The sequence below is a fragment of the Colletotrichum godetiae genome (assembly GCF_030913485.1).
Source record: "Colletotrichum godetiae strain CBS 193.32 chromosome Unknown BDP55scaffold_29, whole genome shotgun sequence".
Taxonomy (NCBI): domain Eukaryota; kingdom Fungi; phylum Ascomycota; class Sordariomycetes; order Glomerellales; family Glomerellaceae; genus Colletotrichum; species Colletotrichum godetiae.
Window position 1 is genome coordinate 314,615 of NW_026851277.1, and position 22,317 is coordinate 336,931.

The window sequence follows — 22,317 nt, forward strand, 5'->3', positions numbered from 1 at the left end:
CACGACTCACCGGCATCCAAAGCCACGAACCATATATCGGTCTGGCTCGTCTCATCGAGCCCAAACCTCACCTCTCTTATTTACACTTGCACTCCATCACTGCATGCGCCTCATCCTACAGCGCCCTCGTCACAAGTCCGGGTGTGTCAGTCGCCGTGGAAAGATAACATTATGTTTGAATTACTAAGTTAATACTGAACAACTCCACGCGGGTATCCCCCTCCAATGTGCCGAAGTGATGCTTACCCCAAGGTCCAATGATGATGACCTTGACGTACCCAAAGGTAAACTCCCTTAACGCCGAAGAAAAAAAAACTGTCCGAATGAGTCAACGCCGCTCTCTGCCCGATGCCATCCTACAGACCAAAGTCCTCATGACCCCAGAATCTTTGAATAAGCATCCTCCACTTCACCCGCGAGCTCAAGCAACGCCACAATCACAATCTGGTGCGTCAGATTCGGCAACCGGTCCCTGTGAAGCCCAATCCACTCCAGCGGCGGCGTCGCCTCGCCCATATCCCTCAACTGAGGCGTCTCGATAATCGGCGGCTCCAGCGCAACGTAGTCGTACTTGGACTGCGGCACATTGACCTCGGCCGTGATCTTTTGCTGCTGCTGCGACGATCCGCCCGCCTGCCCGTCGCCGCTGCCGCCTTCAGTGTCGGCGTCCGGCACGCCCGTCACCTTGATCGCCGTGAGCGCCGCCGTGAGCGGGAGCTCTTTACCCCACGTCTGCTCGAGCGATTTGGCGTGGCTGGCCCACATCCCGCGGATGTAGCTGATGCGCGAGTAGTTCCATCCCACCTCGACTTTGCCCTCGAACGCGCTCTTGAAGATGTAGTCGATGCGGTTGCGGTTCGGTGTTTGCCACGTCTGCATCACGGCGCCCACCTTGGGCACTTTGAGAATGGTGCCGCCTCGCGATCCCGTTGCTCGCTCGACAACGTCTTCCACTGATATCTCGCTGAGCGTCTTGGGCGCTTCAATGTTCCTGACACCCGCGAGTCCGATGCGCAGCTGTCCGAGGGTGAGTGCCAGGATGCTGTGGACGCGCCGCTGCTCGATGCTGGCTGCAAATCGGGCTTCCGCGCCTAGAGCCTCCATCTTGAACACTTGATGATCGGAAAAGGTGCTCGGGAACACGCCCAGGTTCAACGCCTTCAGTGTGACAACAACGTCCGTATCCAGTGAGATGGGCGCTTTAGAGAGTGTGTCTTCGGCTTGAAGCTTTGGCGCGCTTGTGAGATGAGGCGACAAGGCGGCGCTTTGGTATGACCGTCTTCTCATGAACTTCTCAATCTCTTGCAACGACATTTCAAAGTTGGCCCGCCTCTCCTGTATGAGCTTCTGGAACGCTTGATACAGGGATACGGCTTGTGCTGCCGATGTCGTGGTGCCAAAGATTTGTACTGCGTCTCCGTCAAAAATGGCGACGAGCCTATCACCGGTGCCTTCGAGGCTTCGTCGGACATTGTACATGAGGAGCTCCAGAGACGTGATATCGGCGACGAGGAACGCCTGGTAGTCAAAGGCAGCCTTCACCCGGAACTGACTGAATCCGATGGAAGCCTGCACAAGGGGCGTCTCATTGAGCGCCGCCTCCCGCTCTGGCCACTGGATGGATGTCCGCAGCTGGAACTTTTGCAGCGCGATGAAGCCGCTCAACCGGCCCGTACAGTCTATGCCAATCTTCTCGAAGCCGAGACATAAGTTTTGCTCCCAGTCGGACGTCTTCTTCGACGACACCCAAAACTCCTTGATGGCAAAGACCGATTTGCCAATGGCCTGGCCCATGTCTACGCTGACATCGAGCGACGTGATGGAAATGGTTGCCGTCCACGGGAACGCTGCTGTCGCGGCCACCTGCTGATATCTCTGCACCAAGTGGCCTTGTTGTGATGTTTCCGTGTTGAGTTTGGCGACCGGTGCTGTCGTGGTATTCCGCAGCTCCGTCGGGTACCAAATCTCGCGGAACAGCAAAAAGTCCTGAAGCTGCTTGGCGTTGATGGAGACGGTCATCGGGCTGACCTTAAGAATGGCAGATACGCCGCTCGTTCCGCTGACGTGCTTGCTGTTCATCAGCGACAGCACGATCGAGTCGACGTCGAAACTTCCTGTGGATTCTCGAGAGTATACGTGCTGGACGGATGCCTGCAACTTGGAGAAGGCTCCCGAGATGGAAAAGAAGTTGCCTTGTTCCTGTGAGCGGACCGTGTTGACAGTGAAGTAAATGTCGTCGAAGCAAGTTGTGGCAGCGACGCGTGCAATGGGCTGGCAGCTTAGCGAAAACTCTTGGCGGCAGATGCGCAGTCCCAGGTTCAGCTTCAACCGCCCAATGACGGCGTTCGGATCAGCAGTGAGAATGTTATCCTCGTTGCCAGTCTTGGGCTTGGCCGCGGCTGCCGGTGTCTGGGCTGTCGCGGGCGTGTCCTTGTCCTTGCCCACGACTTCCTTGACGCTGGTTGTCATGTCCATGATGAGGGGCACCACGGACGGATACAAGATGTTGCTCGAGGCGTCAATCTTGATCTCACCATACAGAGAAGGGTCTTCGTTTCCGTTGTCGCGGTACTCCAACTTCCAGGCCAGACCTGGTGATCTGAGAACAGTGCTGCTGCCAGTGTCATCCGTGCTGAACTGGCCATACTTGCCTGCCAAGGAAGGCCGTCCGGTCCTGGAGCTCCCACGGAGTCCGTCTGTTGGCTTCTTTCCCGATACATAGACAACGGCACCCGAAAAGTCTGCGTCAACCAGCAGAGACTCTAGGCGTTTCGTACCGAGTATGCTCCTCTGCGGTGGCGCCGGCTCCTTGATCTCGTCCACCTTTTCGACCTTGGGTGGAGCGGTCCCTGTAGTCCAGTTTTGAGACGCTCTCTGCACGTTCTGCATGGAAAGGCTGATGGAATCTTTCAGGATAGCGGCGGGGATGATGAAGCCCGAGGTCAAGCGCAAGTCGAGCGACTTGCCAACTGCCTGAAAGGCCAAGCTGCGGGTGTTTGGATTAGACACGTAGGCAATGTTGAAGACGACCTCGGGAAGCAGCGCCGAGTGAAGCGATCTAAGACTTTTGTCCTGGCCAGGAGGGACCATCTGAAGCTGAAAGTTCTCAATCGAGAGCCTGGCTGATTTTGTTTGGCGTGTCCCGAAACTGACGAGCTGGACGGACAGGATGAGGTCTTCTTTGCTGCCTGCCAACGGCAGCAGCTCATCCGAGGGATCGCCAACGAGCCAGGAGATCTGCGTGTCGCGCACCTCAAAGCGGTAGACAATCGACGACAGGAACGAGTCGATAATGTCCGGTTCCTCTGCCTCTTCCTGATCATTAATGGCGATGCGGGGCCTAGTCTGTCGAATCTTGCGCAGGTACTCGAGCTCACGCGATGTGTCGAGGTCTTTGATCTTGTCACCCATGTAACCCAGAGCGGCGACTACCGTTGAGACGGTTTCCGGGGATAACTCGATCTCTAAGCCATCGCTTCTAAAGTTGAACGACCTCTCTTCTGTGCCGTCTTCGGTGCAACGCGTATTCATTGAGATGAGAGCGCCGAGAGCGAGACTGCCACAGGATCTCATAGCGTTGTCCCTGCCTTTCTGCACATCAATCAGGATCTGACGCAAATTAATATGCAGTTCTGGTTGTGCCAGAATCGGCCCGTGTGAACCGTGACGATTGGCCACTTCCAAGTGCACTCTGTCAAGCTTAAAGGAGAGACACGCCGTGGGATCCTTTTCAGACACGAGGGGCGTGTTCCCAAACACTTCAATCCCGGCCAAAGTGAGATGAATGGTGTAGATGAGATTCGAGTCGGGTTCGGGTTCGGGCGCTGGCTTCTCCTTGGGAATCACCTTTTTGCCAAAGATTTCGCTGATATGGCCCTGAATCGCCTTTGTGCCCTCCTGCAGTTCGGTGACGGCACTGGAGATCTGAGGTCGGTTGAGGGCCGTCAAAAGGCTATACACCGCAGAGGCGTCCAACTGCATGAGCTCGACAGAGCCAAACACCGAAACTGAATGTTCCCCTTGCCCCATGTGACTGACGATGCGGCCGTTGGTCGGCGGGATGCGCAGAAGCGATATGCTGCGCTGTTGGTCTCTGACGTCCATGCGGACCTCGTGAGAGTTCTCCTTCACATCAAAGTCGAAGATGAGTTCCTTTCCAAAGTTGGCAGCCACAGCTGCTCGTGCTACCACACCCGAGATGTTATAGGTCATTGACTGCAGCAACGGAACACTGATGCGGTACTCGTCCAGGAACATTGCGACGTTGACCCGGAAGGAGGATAGACGTTCGGCAATCTTGACGCTGTTCCTGCGGGGCGGCGCTGGGGATTCTGGCAGCTGTTTCTGCAGCTTGTGTATCTGCGTCAACTCGTCCTTGACCAGATAGTCGGCGACTTCGACGAGGTAAAGGGGGTCTTGCTTCACCGCAAAGGTCAAGGTGCGACTGCTGGCCGTCGACTTGATGGTGTGACAAGAAGTCGTGTCTGTCTCCAAGAGCTCATGAGAAACAATGATGCTTGGGTCTTTGATCTGGAACATGCCCAACAGCTCTGATCGGTGATGAAGGCGAGACGTCACAGCATCACAGCTGAGGATGAAGTTGATGGACGAGCCGGTCTTTTCATAAGCATCAATGAGGCACGACACTTTCATGTTATGGCCGAGAGAGGTGGCGCTGAGGTTGATAGTGTCCACCTCGACGGAGCCTCGCCCGACGGCCAACACAACATGGAATGCGTTTTCGGTTTTCGGATTTGAAGCATCGTCCACTTTGGGCTCGCTCTTGGGCTCCTGGGGAGGTTTGGCAGCCCGACTGGATTTGTTGTACAGTCGTAAAACATCCTCGGCCAACTCGCAAAGTTCCCAGTTGAGAATGACGGCAGCTTCGCCGCAATAGACGTTCAGAACAGTCATATTCTTTGGCACATCTTCTGCGCCATCGGTGTTGGGCACTGCCTTCTTCTCCAGTCTTGTCGTCAAGTCGGAGAAGACGACTCTGTTTTCCTTTGGCCCTGGATCAAGAAGTAACTGAACATCCTTGAGGCGCAGGGCGGCCAAAATAGGCAGATCGGGCGATGCGGGTTTGCCGTCCACCTTCACCGCACCGAAGACGTTCTTGATCAGTGACGAATCAGCCACGTCGGATAGGTCCCAGCTGCGCCATCGTTGGAAAGCATCAATGACACGATGAGCAGCGTCGGCCGGTGGCGAGGCTGATGCCGCGAGGCAGCTCAGTTGCAGGTCTTCTTTGAAGGCCGCCGGCAGATGTGTCCAGACTTGACGGAGTCTCGCGGCCATCTTCCACGAATCATAGGTTCGCAGATGCTCCTCGGCAGATCGCAAGACTGCCGACGGGCGAGTCAAGAAGGATGGGTCGCCAATGGGATGTCCTTCGGTCATGAGCTTGTAAACAAAGTGTTTGATGCGGTTCTCGTGCCGAGACATTGTCTGTCCCAGCACCTCGCCGAGTTCTGCAGCGACGACCCCGGTCCTGTGGATGAGTGACGCAAGGTACTCAATCTTCTCTGATGCCGTGCTGCTCTTGATACTGCCAATGTCTGCGTCAATGTACGTGACATCCTTTGAGCCCAGTGACACCATGACGCCTTCAATCTGTGCCATAAACGCTGCTTGATTCTCTTCAGCCCCTGAAAGCCGTTCTGACGCTGATATCTCGGCAGACCCGAGCTTCAATAGGACCGAGGTTCTCTTATTGTTCTCAACGGGCTCCAACGGGTCCTTCCACGCGTCAGTCGAGCGGAGACACAACGACAATCTTGACACGGTCACATCGTACTGGTCCTGCTCTTCTCCGCCGGGATTCATACGGTCGACAGTGGAAGAGTTGAGGAAGCGAATGCTGGCTTTTGGGACCCTGACGAGTACATCGGTGATTTCCCCGGCAATCTTTCTCTTCTTTTGAAGGTCAAAGATGTCCGTCATTGATGAGATTTGTAGGGTGTCGAGGATATCGTCTGGATCGCTCGGCTGCAGAGCTGCGAGTAAGAGCGACACGTTTTTGACCGCCGAGGGGTTCAAGAACGCAGTGACGCCTGAGGGAATCTCCAGAATGATGCTGTTGTGGGCGCGATCGTCGGTCAGAGACTCGGGGTCAATGTCGTCGAGACCGAATTCGGAAAAGCCAAACGCGGACGCTTCTTCATCTTCTTCAATGCTTTGCATAACAGCCTCTGATGTATCAGGGCGAACACTCTCGAGTGGGAACGGCGGAGTATAGAATTGGCTCGAGAAGGCCACTGACGAGTGGTGGCTTACATCTCTGTAGTCTCCAATGGCGCTGTAGAATGCCGAGTGTCGACCGGTCGACGTAGAAACGTCTCGCTGGTGCTGCCCATCCCGTTTCGCTTCAGGGCCAGTCGGGTGCAACATGTCTGATTGCCTGGACTTTGCCCGTGACCTCACGGAGCTTCTCGGCCTCACTACACTGCTAGTGCTGGAGGTGGTGGACGTGGACAGAAATGAGCTCTTGTGGCGGAGGGGACGAGATCGACTAAAGGCTGAGCGGCTGTCAAAAGATCTCTGGTCTCCCTCGACGCCGTCTAGGACTGTCGGGTGCGGAACCGGAGGGAACCCCTGGGCCGGGGGATCGAGCTGGTCGGGTAGCGTTTCCTCCAAGATCCCCGGCAGAAGCAGAAATTCAGTTCGCCCAGCCCGTTGATCCTCGCGACGGATGAGCTCCTGCTGCAGCTTGCGCTCTTCGGAGAAATGGAACTTTCTTCCAATGATGGCCACGCGGATACTGGCTTGGAAGAATGCGTCCGTTTCGACGCCATGCTGAGACTTCCACTTGTGTCTCATGGCCGATTCGGAATTCACACACGAAACCTGCAGATCTGGGAGTCGGATGTCGGCTCGCCTAGAATAGTGCGTACGGGCCCAGTCGTTGAACTTGATATCGAGGGTGCCGGTCGAGAACAAGAACGCCGCTTCGTCAACATGGCACCAGACACGGACGGCCTCGACAGCCACCCTCAAGAAGGTGACGTCGTACACAATGACGGAAGAGAGCGGTATCAAAGCATTCTCGTCGTCGTCAAATTCGAATGCGAATCCTTTACCCACACCCATGAGTGCCGTCAAGAAGTCGGCAGAGCATTCTCCCGATACGGTGCCAACAGAAATGTCCCAATTACACATGTAGGTCGGCTCGCTGGGAGGAAGTCCGAACAGACGGTGTCCATATATGGTGAGGCCGTCAATGAACAGCTGGGTACTGGACACTGCGCTGATGGGTGTTTCCGAACCCGACTCTGCGTTTCCGAGAGACAGGTTCAGGGGGTTGAGATTGACCTGCAAGTCCATGTAGTAGTTTGTGAATCGGAGATCCAAGGAGAGACCAGCGGTTTCAACCTGAACATTGCGCTGACTGGAGTACAGGTTGGCAGGCAAGATAAGGCGCAGGTCGTCAATCTTTACGCTCAGAATCACGTCCAAGTCGTTGGACTTTTTCGGAGGTGGGCGATTTGCCAGCTCCGCATCTGGGTTGCTTTCCTTGAGCCCCAAGAGGTCTTGGTACTCTTCGAGCGTCTTGAAGTGGATGTAGTCGCCGAGGTAGTTGTCCTTGAGGACCATGACATATCGTATGATGAACCCGTAGATTGTTGCCGTGGGCGACTGGAGACTAAGGTTGATTTCCAGTGTATCAATGTTGGCCGGAGATGTCGTAGCGTTGTAGTGGTATTTCCCGTCAACTTCAAAGTTCTCGCCGTGGCCGATTTCTTTTGATGTAAGAAAGGTGCCCTGCGTGTTCCAAGGCGGCACATGTAGCCACAGCGAGAAGGTCTCGGCGCCCAGAACGAAGGGTACGGTGTTCATGCTAGGCCGGAACTTGTCGATCGGGATACACGAGTTTACAATAAGGGAGGGGCTCTTGGCTACGATGTAGGCGTTGTCCTCGAGATCGGTGGGGTTGTTGATTATGTTGCCATCATTGGCATTGAGGTAAAGCGCCGCGTCGCGGAGCTCGAGATTGAGGTAGTATCTGAAGGGTGTGAAGACAAGATACTCGGCCGGTGGCCCTGATGCCCAGTCATCGACCAGATCAATGATGAGGAAGACGTGGTCCCTCAGTATAAAGAGTTCCATTTGTTCTGTAATGATGTTGAAGTACCACGTCCTGAGTGTGTTCCATTTAAGAGGAGTGGACAGATCGCAGGATATGCGCTGGGGGCCTGAACGCCAGAGAAGCTCGTGGTTCACGCTGGTCGCGAGCTCGGTACTGGGAAGGTCGACATCGAGCTTCATCTGGTACCCCGTCTGGCTGGCAAGCATGTCCATGGTAAAGGAGATTGTGGAGTTACCAGGCACGATGAAGTCGAGCCAGCCTCCCGGACGGGTGGGTGCCGCGTCTGTCTTGATGTTCTTCTTGGCACGGTTTCTCTGCTTCCGCTTCATCGGCTGTGGCGGAGCCTTCATGGGCGGCTCTTTGCCCTTCCACTTCCAATTCTTCGAGTCTTCTCGTATAGGGATATGCAGCGTCACTTCATCGTTCAACTCGACGAACAACTTGAACTGGGTGGGAACGCGGTAGGCGCCCTCCTCCAAAGGTGTCGCAGGAACGGCGTCTTTGGACAAACTGGGAACAAAGACGCGCTGAAGATCGGCTCGGTGTCGATCTGCCCAAGGCCCGTAGTTGACCACGCCGCCGTTGATGGCAAGGCTCATGCCCCATGCAGGAGCCTCGTCGCCGTTGATGTACGTTGCCGCGTTCTCCTTTGAACGTCTGCTCGCGGCCTCGGCTGTCACCTTGCCGACAACATCCCAGTAGATGGTCAGCGTCGCCTCGGGGCTGTCTACCACTGTGGACTCGGCAGCGTACTCGACGCCTGCCCAGCGCAACCTGGAATCCTGCTCGTCTTCGTCCAAGTAGCGGGCTAGACCTTGCCATTGGTTGGATCCGGGTATTTGAGACACCGCCGTGGTGAGTGGGCTGCGCGAGCCCAGAGAGAAGGATTCGACGGACTTCCGCCAGTACGGCACGAGGTTTCTTAATGTTCCGAGCGTGCGGCGTCTCTGCCGCCGGAAGAAAGAAGTCTTGTACGTGGGACTAGGTTCCTGGGCAGCCTGTTTTTCGCGGTTGGCCCTCGTCGCCTGGTCTTCCTTGAAGTCGTCATTTTCTCGCATCTCTACGATTGGGTGCTGGAACTTGATCTTGAAGATCTGCTTGTACGGGTCCGGGGTGGACGTCTTTGAGGCGTCAATTTCACCCGAAAGCCCATCAGCCTTGACAATCAAGATGGCCTTGGTGTTGTCGTTGCCCATGACTACAGCTGCCTTTTGGCATGTCACAAAGATTGGGAAGAGCTGCAGAAGGAATGGCAAATCGGAGTCTGCCTGAACATCATCGCTGCTGCCGGCCGGGCCATCGGAAGGAGTACTAGTCTGACTGGCCGAAGATCCACGACGTCCAAAGGTGTTGCCAATCCTCGAGAGTAGAGCCGCGCCAGCTGTCTCCTTTTCGTGTTCTGCTGAATCTGGTGATGGCTCCGGCTTTTCAGTCGTCCTCTGTCCTCGATTTCTCAGCGAAGCGTTTTCGTCTTTGGGCTCGAATGCTGTGGACACGTTCTCAGCAGTTGCCGTGGGCTCCTTGAGACCTGCCAAAACGCTGTCATAGGCGGGACTTCGATTGTATATGAACCATTCGAGACCAACCAGGGACATTGTGACTCGGCAGGGCAGATTCGAGTGTCGTCCGTTTGCCGCGGCAGAAGCCTGCTCAGCTTGCTGCTGTGCCGACGCTTTAATATCCACCTCCCGCACTCGACGTAGCCAGTATCGCCATGTAACGTAGCCATGCTGAATTAGGAACGTCTCGTTATTGCCGTGATATCGTAGACCGGTAAAGAAAATGCGTCCACCAAGAAGTGAGACCTGGAGTGCCTGGATGTCAATGTAGAGTCGGTAGCGATGCCATGTGTAGGTTCGTATGCCCCACGAGAGAAGCGATCCAAAGGCCCGGTTGAAGTAGAGGAGGAAGAAGACAGCGAGGGCACCGCATATGATCAAGTATACGAGAAACTCCCATCTAAAGGCCGGGGTCTCGGTCGGCGTGGGATTCGGCTCCCCTTCTTGCGGCATCTTGACGGCGGTGAGTCGACGATCAATGCCCAATGCCTCGTGTTTGGCGAGCCAAAGCTAGCATCAACGTCGGAGCTGCCCTTGTCCACCCACTGCCATGTCGCGGTTTCGCAGTCGTTGCTCGCCTGGTGTTGTGGAGGTAGGTTCGTAGGTTGTCGGTTGTCGGTGGTTACGCGGTATGCTCGTAGGACACGGTTGAGATTATATGAGCTATCTGATCTGGGGTGTCGAGTGCACAGGGTAGAATCGGATAGTCGGATGGGTGAGGAGTCGGTGAGACAGCGCAACGTGAAGCATGCGCAATGTGCAATGCGGTTGAGGTTGGATTGGTGTGGGATCACAGGCCAGCAACTTTCAGCGGTCGCATTTCACAATCAAAGTCGCGCCGAGCGTTCCCAACGACGGGGCCCGGGTGTCTCGCGCTAATGACAACCCGCGCCCCATGGCCCATCGGCGGAGCTGTGGTCGTAGCTTCCGGGGCGCACCCCCCAGCAGCCCAGCAGCCCAGCAGCCCAGCAGCGGACGTCAATCCCGGCGGGCGGTGGGCGGTGGGCGGTAGGCGGTGGGCACGGGTGGGTCAGTGGATGAAAAGGTCACTGTGGTGCTACCCCACACGCTCAAGCACGCTGTGAAACCAAAGCTTCAGGGGAGCTGCCGGGACGCAGTATGGGACCTCCCTAACAATTAATGCACGGTCATTGGCCGTACGCGGATGATGCGCAGCTGTCACCCTCCCCGTCCACCACCTAGGTACCTATCAGGCAGTACGTACCGGGCTTAAGTACGGCGTCTGCAGCTTGAGCCGCGCATACGTACCGAATTACGCACCTGTCACGAGCAGCTCATGACAACCTAAACCTCGCAGCACGGCCATCGTCATCTTCTTTTGTTGCCTCTCTCTCTTTCTCTCTCTCACACACACACACATACACATCTAGTCGCCTCCCCGCCCCTGCGACGTCGATTCCTGAGCCTGAAGCTTGCTGTTCCGCCCCTCTGTCTCTCTTGACCTCCGTCCTTTGACAGCCATGAGGTAGACGACATTCCTCACACACAACACAACACCCTACGCCATGTCCCGCCTCGAAGTCAATATGGCGGGCGGCACAGGCGAGAAGCTGACCACGGCGACCATCATTGTCGCAGGCGTCGCCGCGCTGATAGCCACTTTCCTATCAGCCATGTAAGTACTCGTCGTGCTACCCTGACTGGCGCAAACTGAGGCTAACGAGCAACTCGCAGATCCATCTTTCTCCAGTCGTACGCTACCTATCCCGCCCGCGCTCCCCTTCCAACCGGCCACTGACACACACCCCAGGAAAAACTACCGAAAACCACTCCTTCAGCGATATGTCGTTCGAATCTTGCTCATGTATTTTGGCCGTTCCTCGCGCGATAAGCACCAGTCTAACCAACCAAGGGTCCCCATATACTCGATATCGTCTTGGACAAGCATGGTCTCTATCAAAGCTTCGTCTTTCCTTGACCCTGTCAGAGACATTTACGAGGTGAATACAGCTTAGCGGCACTTTCTCTTATCTACAAGTGCTAACAAAGCCAGGCTTTCACCATCTACACCTTCTTCCAGCTCCTTATCAACTATCTCAGCGGAGAACGCGCTCTGATCATCATGACCCACGGCCGCGAGCCAGTCTCCCACCTGTGGCCTATGCATCATGTGCTGCCCCGCGTCGACATCTCCGATCCTCACACGTTTCTCGCGATCAAGCGCGGCATTCTGCAGTACGCGTGGTTGAAGCCCATCCTGGCGTTGGCCACCGTCATCATGAAGGCTACAGACACCTACCAGGAGGGCTACATTGGCGTGGAGTCGGGCTATCTATGGAGCGGCATCATCTACAACCTGAGTGTGACGGTGAGCTTGTACTCACTCGGCTTGTTTTGGGTCTGCATGCATGACGATCTGCTACCCTTCCGTCCCGTGCCCAAGTTCTTGTGCGTCAAGCTCATCATCTTTGCCTCGTATTGGCAAGGTTTCTTCCTGTCTATCCTCGTCTGGCTCGGAGCCATCCCGGACAACGTCGAGGGGTACAGTCCCGACAACTTGGCCGCCGCCATCCAGGATGCGCTGATTTGTATCGAGATGCCGGCGTTCGCCATCGCCCACTGGTATGCCTTTTCGTGGCACGATTTCGCGGATAACAGAATTTCGTCGGCGCGGATGCCCGTCAAGTTTGCGTTCCGCGATGCGTTTGGTGTCAAGGATCTCATTGAAGACTCAAAAGAGACATTCACAGGCGACAAATATGGCTACCGGTTTTTCGACTCGGGCGACAAGATCATGGCGCACGAAGAGTCCCGAGCCAGGTTAGGCAGACTCGATGAGGGCATGCGATACACAAGAGGCGGCAAGGCAAAGTACTGGATCCCGACACCCGGCCAGGTCGATCGTCAGACAAACCGCAATCTGAATGAGCGAGACCCCTTGCTTCAAGGAACCGCGGGCGGCCCGAGCGAAGAGTACAACTCCGCCAACGGCACCTTCAATGAAGGTCTCGGTGGTGAGCCCGAGATAGATAACGACGACGAGCGTCTCTACGGCAAGGCGCGCGAATTGGAGTTTGGCGATTGGAATGTGAGTGCTGCAAGAATGTGATGGTGACGATCAAAGTGGCTAACGAAGTGTAGTACCCCGTCATCACTGCAAATGTGCCCCTGAGCCAACGGTACATGTCCTCTCAGGGAAGCCTAGGGTTCGCGTCTGAACCACGATCGACAGTCGAGCGTCTGCGTGTGTCTCCTCGGCCTAGCGAGCCAGCCGTCGTCACGGTCAAAAAGAAGAAGAAGCAAAAGCAGAAGCAAGTCGCTGCGGCAGAGACGGCAGGCTCGGGATCGTCCCCCGACCGTACCGGTTCTGGACCGTCATCCAAGCCCCAAAGCCCATCACCTCAGCCGACTGCAGCCGAGGGACAGTCTGAACCCGAAGCGAGTGTTTCCAAAACGTATAGCGAGCCTGAGGCATCTCCCCTTCTACAAGAAGCAACAGCATCGCCGTGGGCAGAGAGCGAGCAAGAAGACGATTTCAATAAAAACTTTGGCGTTGGGGACGACGACGAGATCAACAAGAATGTTTGGGGCGGTAGCGAGTCCCGTTGAAAGAGTGTGCCGTAGCTTTGCATTTACAAGTTCGATACCCTTACTCTCGTGTTCTATGTTTCAGCAATATTGGCATAGCGAGGAGTTTGCGAGGAATACATGACAAGAGGCTGACTGAGTTGGGGGGTTCTTCGTGTATCAATACATCTGGGTACAGTGTTGTGTAGTGTTTTCATTCCTTGAATATACATTAGATCATGTCTGTCTCTGATTTATTCCATCTGCACTACCTCTAGGAAATAAACTTGCTTGATGCTGCCACCAAGGCCCATGACGTCTCTTTTGACATGCACCGCTCCCATGGGTTCGAGTCTCGTGGAAAATCACCAGCATTGACACCTGAGGAATAGTCTCTTGGTGATTTTGGTAGAGCTTTTGCTTTTTGCTCCAGATGATTGATTGTCGTTATGCAGACAGATACATCTCACAACACCACTAGAGGACCTGTTGTTCATCCGACTCCTCCTGGCGCCACCTACGCTGCGGCTGCTGCCTCAGCGCCGCGACCTCTCCCCCCTTCTGACCACCTTCGTCACCGCTCGCAGGGCTCGGCGGCAGCTCTCCCGTAGCCCACTCCACTGGCTCCGGCCCCAGCTCGAACTCCAGCGTTCCGCCCCCGGTAAATACATCATCCCACGTCACCCATGTCTTATCCCACTCTGCGCCGTTCACCCTCAGCCTCTGGACGTAGTACACATCCTCCGACCCGCCCGTCGTTGTAATCTTCAACTCACGCCCGCCACCGAGCGCAATAGTCAGGTCAGAAAACCACGGCGATCCGATGAGGAACGTCGTCTGCCCCGTCAACGGGTATAGCCCAATCATGTTCCACAGCAGCCAGGACTCCATTGCGCCCGCGTCCGAGTTCCCGGGTAACCCGTCCGGCGCGGGCTTGTAATACGCCTTTGCGACGAAGCGGGCGTGGCGCACGGAGAGGTGCTGCTTGTTGACAAAGTTGAAGAGGTACGGCGTGCCGAAGGAGGGCTCGTTGCCCGGGTTGAAGATTGTGTTGCCAAAGGCGGCGTTGCCCGCGTAGCTCCCCGGTTCAATCGTCTTTTCTAGGCGCGCGGCGTAGAGTTCGGGGCCGCCGGCGAGGGCGACGAGGTGGGATGCGTCGTGGTGCGCGTTGAAGGTGTATTCCCACGGCGTGGCTTGGTAGTATGCTTCCGCCCAGTAGCAGCCGCCGCAGTCGAGGGGGTCTTGGGTGGGCGTTGGGAAGCTCCCGTTGGCGTTTCGGGGCCCGAGAAAGCCTGTGAAGTTGTGGGCCGTCATGTTTACGTTCCAGTGGTTGCGCCAGTTGCGGGAGCGGGCGAGATATGTGTTTGCCGTGTCGTCTTGGCCTAGGCCCCTCGCGACTTGGGATATGGCAAAGTCGTTGACGGCGTATTCTACCGCTCTCGTGACGGCTCGGGCGTATGTAGGGGAGATGAAGCCGAGATCAAGCCAGTCTGGCAAAGCGCCGCGGCCTTCCTTGGTGGAGGAGGAAGGGTCGCGCGGGTCGTTGTTGGGAGGCGGGGTGGTCTCGCCGTTTGTGAGCATGGCGGCGAGGCCGGCTGTCCAGTCGACGGCGCCGCGGACTCCCTTTACGTAGGCGTCTGCGAGGACGTTGTCTGCGTTGGAGCCGCCTTGGACGGCGCCGTTGAAGAAGGAGGAGCGGGCGTCGGAGGCGAAGCCTGTGTTGCGCCAGATGTCGATTGTGGAGCGGATGAATTCTTCGTGGGCTTGGGGTTGGAGGATTTGGAGGAGGGATGTGGTGCAGCGGAACTTGGTGTGTTAATGCTTGGGAGAGAGAGAGGGGGTAAGAGTCTTGAGAAAGAGAGAGAGAACGTACTGTATCCCAAAAGGTAAAGATGTCGTCGTAGTATGGCTCGGAGGATTCCCAGAGCGGGTTCTCGCCCGTCTTGTTGGTGGGAAGGAGGTTCATAAAGTAGAGGGCCGTGTACAGCTGGTCCAGCTTTGTCGTGTTGGTCTCTGTTGTGGTCACCTTGGAGAGGACTTGGGTAGTCCACGCCTCGCGGGTTGCTGTCCTGACGGTCGAGAGACTGGTTCCGGCAGGGATCTCGGCGTCGACATTGCGGCATGCTTGGGCGGTTGATATGAAGGAGACGCCGACGCGGGACGTGATGACAGAGTCGGCAAAGGTGAAGACGGCGCCTAGGCGCTGCGTTCGAGACTCGTAGGAGGTTGTCTCGTTGCCGTACTCGGCGAGGACGTTTGATGTGAGGTCGGTGCCGAGGAAGGTTTTGAAGGATGAGGGATGCTGGTCAAAGTAGCCGCAGAAGAAGACTCTCCACTCGGCGGCGCGGTTCCAGCCCTGAAGTACTCAGTCATAGCTCGACGGCATGGGAGAGATGGACTTACGTTATCGTAGTACCCGTATCCTTCGTAACGAAACCCATCACTGCTATCAAAAACCTCAATCCCTCCGCCGAGGTAGTTCTGCCCGAGACCTTGTCCTCTATACGACGGCAGAACATGCGAGACGTCCACGATGATGTTGTTGCTGCTACCATTGTTCCCAGGAAAAGTGTATCCATACATCCCAGCCCTGTCCGAAGCCCCCAACTCCACCACGACCCCGGACCCAAGAAACGCCCTGTAATACCCGAGCTCCGTCTCATCCGGCGCGGCCCGGGTATCCGTGCTCTGGTCCACCCTCAAAGGGTTGTCCAGGACACCGATGACGGGCATCTGATTGACGACGCCGTACTTGGGCGCCCCGCCGGTGCCGGACTCGTGGAGCATGGAGAAGCCGGTGAAGTTGCCGGCGGGGAGGTAGCCCGAGTAGGCGTCGACGCCGTTTTCGAGGTCCGGGCCGAGTTTCACCATGCCCAGGGGGCGGGAGACGCCCGGGAAGGTGTTGCCGCCTCCCACGGAGCCGGTCTGGGGGTGTTAGTCCTCATGGTTCTAGGGAGGCATTTTACTAGAGTCTGGTGGACTCACGTCTGTTAGGACATGGCTGGCGAGATCGGCAGACTGCGCTGCTACCACGGTGGATGTGATGTGAAACAGAGTGGTTCGGCGCATGTTGATTATAGTCTCTTATGAAGGTGAGTTACCCGATTCATACAAAACTCACACAAGATACAGGATGAAGCACTGTCTTTATACTCTTGAAATCAACTCAACGAGCAAAGTTGAACCCCTGGACCTACTTCTCCAATGACCTCTCAATCCTGATGGCCCAAGATGAACAGGAAAAGGAACGGTAGTGAGGGGAATATCTCATCCAAACGAAGGGTATTCGACTCTCATGAAGAGGGCACGAAACGGCGTTGCAGGAGCGTCCACGGGGTTGGGATCCCTTTGCTGGAAGGATCGTGAGAGAGAATGGGGGGTAACGAGGGACATGCAACGTGCCAAAATGAGAGACTATGACTGGACGAGGGTCAAATATGTGACGGTAGATGGAGGGTGACGTCTCCGTGAACATGTGAGGTGTGAGGTCAAAGAGAGTATGTGAGAGGAAACAAATGAGAGCATGGACGTCACTGTTTAAGATACGACTGATAAAAGAGATGGACTGCGGCTGATAGCTATGCGGTTCGGCACGGAAATGCCATGGTAGCAGCGCAAAGGTCTTGGTGTTTTGACTGGTTCGTCACGAGGGGGGGAGCGTGGCATCGTAGCCCACATCACGCTCGGCCGTCGCGTAGCTCACTCCCTGGTCTAGGACTGTAGGCGCCCGGCCGAGGGGGGGCGGAAAAGACGGATGCGACCCCCGACATGTGGTAAAGTGGTTCTAGACTCTTGGTACCTCTTTGTCCGGGGTATCGTGCATGGAAATTTGAACCGCCGCGCTTGTTGGAGACGGTAGAGTTGCGGAAAGTAGACTTTCTGTCCCCCAGAGTCTAAGAATAAGGTATCCAGGAAAGTGATGTGCGTCGTGAACCAACAGATTCACAGGCACAGGCTACTACCTTGCCTTGTGGAATTGAGTTTGGCTGCGAAAATCAGGGGCCCCCAAAATGCCGAGCCCCAACTTCATTGGAGAGAAGAAGAACAGATCCAACGCCGTTACCTGATAAGAAGGTAAGGCAATGTAAGCAAACCCAGGCGCTAGCGTATGCGGCGCGTTCTTGTTTTCTGTGACGGTCGGCCGAGGTCACCCGTGTCGTTTGATTCGGCCCCGTGCCCCGGGCGACCCACTTATTCGCGGCCCCCCGAGACATCCCCCCCGCCCTTTTCAGGAACAACTGAACACGAGCCAGTGCCTCTTGACCACGGATTGAATGTGCGCATAGGATCTGGTGCCGAGTCTCTGGAGAATATTAGCATTCTTTGCCAGGTCTCCTTACGCGTCTTTTTAACGACTTGCGTTGGTCAGGAAGGCTGGCTGCTGCTGTACGATGCAGAAGGTGATTTGACGATAATTGAGGGCTATGAGAAGACTCCGCCAATGTACGTACACCTGCTATATCTGTATAGTATACGGAATCTCCTTTGAATCCGAACTTGAAGTCGAAACTGTGCGTCATTCTGATTTGCTCTTGTTCCAACGTACCTAATTGCTGCAAAGTGTACCTTGACACGCAAGGTACTTCAAAGCCTTGGCTGGATCATGGTCTATCAGTCGGGATAGCTATAACATGCACAAGAGGATGAAATCGCAATTCCGATCTGGCAAGCCCGCAGATGAGCCTATAACAGAACATGTCTAAGTATCGTACTATTGGATTCGACACTAAATGAGGAAAATGCATCATGTTTTCCCATCGCGATCGGGGTTCCTAGACTAGAGATTCGCCTGTCTGTCCTGGGTACCTGTACCTGCCCTGTACCCAAGTACCTTAGGTACCTATTGACCTGTACCCTTGGGACCTCAGGCTGTAAGTGCAGGAACGTCCAGCGCTCAATGGTCCGACTGCGCCCTGAGGTACCTGCCTGAGGCGGTCCGGCAAGGTGCCTGACGCCGCTGTGGGTCCCCCACCGGCCCGGCACATCCCACCCGCAAACCACTTTCGGCTTACCACAGACGCCAACGCAGGAACGCCGTGGCCCAAAAACCACCGTTGCCTCAACCTCCCGACGTCTCCCGCACCGCACCGCACCGTACCGCACCACATCCGTCCGAGGTTACACCCCGATAGACCCACGGGGACGACTTTCCGGAGCGGCCATTCTTTACCTCAACGCATTCAATCACCGGATGACAGAACAATGGCATCTCCCAAAGAACCTGTGTCAGTGTCTGCGGTAAATACCAAAACGGATGCCAGCAAAACCGTTGTCCGCGGCGCCTCCCTCCTCATCATCCTCCAAATCGGCTCCCGCGCAGTCACCTTCATCGCAAACCAGCTTCTCCTCCGCTTCCTGACTGCCCGCCTTCTCGGCGTCTCGACTCAATTGGAGGTCTACTACCTTTCCGTCCTCTTCTTCGCCCGAGAATCCCTGCGCGTTGCCGTCCAGCGCCAGGAAACTCAAGGCAGTGCCGCAGGCCATTCCTCCAACAGCAAAAAGGATGATGATCCGAAAGCTCGCATAGGTCGAGAGAGCCAGGCCGTGGTCAACTTGGGCTACCTCGCCGTCCTCCTAGGCTTCTTTGTCACCATCGGCCTCGGATGGCTGTACCTCGCCTCCGTCGACTCGTCCACCGCCCAGACGCCAAACTTCCTCCTGGCCCTCCGCCTCTACGCCCTAGCCGCCATCCTTGAACTCCTCTCGGAACCCTGCTTCGTTCTCATGCAGACGCGCCTACGCTTTGGCACCCGCGCCACCGCCGAGTCCATTGCGACCTTCCTCCGATGCACCGTTACCTTTGCCACCGCCTTCTGGGCCTCCAGGGCTGGCGTCGAATTCGGCGTGCTCCCCTTCGCCGTCGGTCAGCTCTCCTACGGCGCAAGTCTGCTGGTAGTCTACCTCTGGTCCGCATCCCGACTCGCCCGCGCAGATGGCTTCTCTCTCCTCCCAAAGAGCCTGGCTTCCAACTCTAGCGGCGTCGGAGAGGACTACCTCGCCTCCTACTTTTACCGCCCCACCGTCAGTCTGGCCTCCAGCATGACAGCGCAAAGCCTCGTCAAGCACGTCCTCACCCAGGGCGACACCTTTCTCGTCTCGGTCCTGTCTACTCCCAAATCCCAGGGCGTCTACGCGCTGGCCAGCAACTATGGAGGTCTCCTGGCCCGTCTTGTCCTCCAGCCCATTGAGGAGAGCAGCCGCAGCTACTTCAGCCGTCTGCTCTCCTCCCACGATGCAAAGATCAAATCTTCACCATCCACCAAGGACACGGCAGCAACAACCACAGCAAGCCAGCACCTTCATACCCTCCTCAAATTCTACATCCTCCTCTCCTCCATCATCGTGAGTATCGGCCCCGTCGCCGCACCGCCGCTCCTCTCCCTCGTCGCAGGCCAACGCTGGGCCTCCGAGGGCGCAGGCGACGTCCTGGCCGTCTACTGCTATTACCTGCCCCTCCTCGCACTCAACGGCGTATCCGAGTCCTTTGTCGCCTCCGTCGCCTCCGAGGCCCAGGTCCACCGCCAATCCGCCTGGATGGGCGCCTTCTCCGTCGCCTTTGGCTCGGCCGCCTTCTTCTTCATGCGCGTCATGGACCTCGGCGCCCAGGGCCTCGTCTACGCAAACTGCATCAACATGCTGTGCCGCATCGTGTGGAGCCTCGCCTTCACCAAGTCGTACTTTGCAGGGTTGGAAACGCCGTTTGAACTCTTTTCGCTGCGGCCTAACGCCGTCACCTCTATCGTCTGTCTATCGGCGCCGCACCTCATCAGGAGGGTTGCCGGGATTGCCTCGGCGGGCGTGTCTACTTCCCCATTCAAGGACCTCATCGCCATCGGCCTAGCCGCCGTTCCCGTCGTACTTTTGATGTGAGCCTTTCCCGCCCTCCCCGTCGTTCGCGCCGCTCTGGCCTTGTGTGTGTGTGCGTGTGTGCTTTTTCCCTCCATCTAACATGACCTCAGACTCTTTGCCGAACGCAGATTTCTCCTGCAATGTTACAACTCGGCACGCAAGCCAAAGACAGCATAGACATGACTACCTCAGGGTGGTAAATAAAACACGTAGAAATCCTCCCGAGAAGCACAGAAAAAGAAATTAGTAACAAATCAGTCAAACGTAATCTTGGTCGCCTTCTTCGTCATGTCAACGTCCTTGAAAAAGGCGCCGTAGGTGCTGTGAGCCTTCTTCTTGACGGTCGTGCCGAACTTGAAGAGATCATCGGGGACCTCTTGCTTGGCACCCTTGAGGATGTTGATCAAACTAGTCAACTTCGTTAGCATCCATCTTTATACTCCGTTTTGATTCCAGGCAGGGTGACTCACGATCCAGAGTGCGCCTTGTCGTGCTCGGTAAACAGGGTAATCGCCTCGCCAGTCTTGCCAGCACGGCCAGTACGTCCAATTCGGTGAACGTAATCCTCAATCGTCAAGGGGAACTGTCAAAGAATTAGCTCGAGTACTCATTACCGACGTCCAGAAACAGCAAGAAGCAACTCACAGTCACGTTGACGACTAGCTTGACCTCGGGAATATCCAAACCACGAGCAGCAACATCAGTAGCGACCAGCACGGGCGTGGTACCAGCCTTGAAAGCCTCCAAACTCCTCGTGCGCTGCTCCTGGCGCAGATCACCGTGGATACCGCCAACGTTGATGCCGCGCTGCTGCAAAAAGGTCTCGACGCGCGTGGCCTCCTTCTTGTACAGGCAAAACACCAGGATACGGTCGTCCTTCTTGGCGCCCGTCTGCCACTGCTTCAGGATCTGCAGTAGCCTCTGCTCCTTGGCGCGCGGGTCGACGACCTCGACGCGCTGCGTGATGCGCGTGTTGGCCTGCAGCTCGACGGCGCCGTTGGCCGTCTCCTTGCCGCTCGAGCCGATGGTGATCTTGACGGGGTCGACCATGAAGGACTCGGCGAGCTTGCGCACCGACGCGGGCCAGGTGGCCGTGAACATGACCGTCTGGCGCTGCTCGCGCGGCGGCATGTCGCCGAGGATGAGCTTGATGTCCTCCTCGAAGCCCTTGTCCAGCATGCGGTCCGCTTCGTCGAGGACGGCGAACTTGACGTGCTGGAGCGAGATGGTGCCGTCCTGCATGAAGTCCTTGAGGCGGCCGGGCGTGGCGACGATGACGTCGGCGCCGCGGTTGAGGAGGTTGCGCTGCTCGTCCTTGGAGGCGCCGCCGTAGATGCAGATGCTCTTGAGGCCGAGCAGGCTGGACACGTGCTCCATCTGCTCCTGGGTCTGCATGGCCAGCTCGCGGGTCGGGGAGACGACGACGGCCTTGATGCAGCGCTTCTTGATCTTGGAGATGCCTTCGACGAGCGGCAGGGCGAACGCCATGGTCTTTCCGGAGCCCGTCTCGGCGACGCCGATGACGTCCCGGCGGGCGAGGGTGTAGGGCCACGAGGCGGACTGGATCGGCGTTGGCTTCTTGTAGGCGGCAAAGGGGTTCTTCTTGACGAGGTCGGTCTTGGGGAGGTAGGCGAACTCGAGGATGGCGCGGAGGGCGGCGTTGCTCGTTATCGGGTCGGTGACGGTGATGTTCTCGGCGGCTAGGAAGGCGTCGAGATCCGATTGGGGCAGGGCCTTGAGGGCCGCGGCCTCCTCGTAGCCACCGAGAATCGCGGCGGTGGGAGTGGAAGCGGTGACGGCAGCGGCGGCGGGAACGGCGGATGCGCCGTTGCTCTCGGCCTCCTTCTCTTTCCTCTTCTTCTCCTTCTTCTCCTTCTTGAGTCTCTTCCTCTCGGCCTTGTCCTCCTCGGTCTCCTCCTTGGACTCAGAAGCAGCGGCCGGGGCCTCCTTCTCCTCCTCAGCAGCAGCCTTGGCCTTCTTGCGCTCCTTCTTCTCCTTCTTTTCCTTCTTCCTCTGCTTCTTCAGCTCCGCCGCCTCGTCGCTGTCGACATCGCCACCCGCGGCGAGGTCCTTCTTCTGCTTCTTGCTGGTGACACTGGCCTCGGCCTCGGTATCGGCGAGGGAACGCTTCGTGGCGGCCATTATTGCGGTGGTGGTAACAGAGATTGACGCAACAATTGATTTACGGAGAGATTTGCCGTGAGAAGCAAAGACTCTTTGGGGGGGTCGGTCAGTCGCAAATGTCAAAGGGCGGGAAGAAGGAAAAAAAAAAAAAAGAATTTTGTTTATCGATAG

At 56.6% G+C, this 22,317-nt stretch overlaps 5 protein-coding genes across 5 annotated transcripts; 2 read left to right on the forward strand and 3 right to left on the reverse strand.

Moving 5' to 3' along the window:
• Nucleotides 1–158: 158 nt before the first annotated feature.
• BDP55DRAFT_716993 (fermentation associated protein) lies at nt 159–10,470 on the reverse strand. The gene has a single exon (XM_060578359.1). The coding sequence runs from the start codon at nt 10,096–10,098 to the stop codon at nt 373–375; it is 9,726 nt and encodes a 3,241-aa protein (XP_060427777.1). The 5' UTR covers nt 10,099–10,470; the 3' UTR covers nt 159–372.
• Nucleotides 10,471–11,013: 543 nt separating this feature from the next.
• On the forward strand, nt 11,014–13,475 carry BDP55DRAFT_669191 (organic solute transporter Ostalpha-domain-containing protein). The gene is made up of 6 exons (XM_060575279.1): nt 11,014–11,281; nt 11,341–11,358; nt 11,417–11,470; nt 11,519–11,606; nt 11,660–12,694; nt 12,748–13,475. The coding sequence occupies exons 1-6, from the start codon at nt 11,172–11,174 to the stop codon at nt 13,213–13,215; spliced, it is 1,773 nt and encodes a 590-aa protein (XP_060427778.1). The 5' UTR covers nt 11,014–11,171; the 3' UTR covers nt 13,216–13,475.
• Nucleotides 13,476–13,650: 175 nt separating this feature from the next.
• BDP55DRAFT_555618 (family 92 glycosyl hydrolase) lies at nt 13,651–16,242 on the reverse strand (the record flags this gene model as incomplete). The annotated part of the gene is made up of 4 exons (XM_060569507.1): nt 13,651–14,979; nt 15,047–15,529; nt 15,577–16,098; nt 16,159–16,242. The coding sequence occupies 4 exons, from the start codon at nt 16,240–16,242 to the stop codon at nt 13,651–13,653; spliced, it is 2,418 nt and encodes an 805-aa protein (XP_060427779.1).
• Nucleotides 16,243–18,375: 2,133 nt separating this feature from the next.
• BDP55DRAFT_555576 (Rft protein-domain-containing protein) lies at nt 18,376–20,043 on the forward strand (the record flags this gene model as incomplete). The annotated part of the gene is made up of 1 exon (XM_060569503.1): nt 18,376–20,043. The coding sequence occupies one exon, from the start codon at nt 18,376–18,378 to the stop codon at nt 20,041–20,043; it is 1,668 nt and encodes a 555-aa protein (XP_060427780.1).
• A 233-nt stretch (nt 20,044–20,276) lies between these two features.
• On the reverse strand, nt 20,277–22,164 carry BDP55DRAFT_555780 (P-loop containing nucleoside triphosphate hydrolase protein; the record flags this gene model as incomplete). Its single annotated transcript, XM_060569522.1, has 3 exons — nt 20,277–20,430; nt 20,493–20,605; nt 20,668–22,164. 3 exons carry the CDS (start codon nt 22,162–22,164, stop codon nt 20,277–20,279), a joined length of 1,764 nt encoding a protein of 587 aa, XP_060427781.1.
• Between the last annotated feature and the right edge of the window lie 153 nt (nt 22,165–22,317).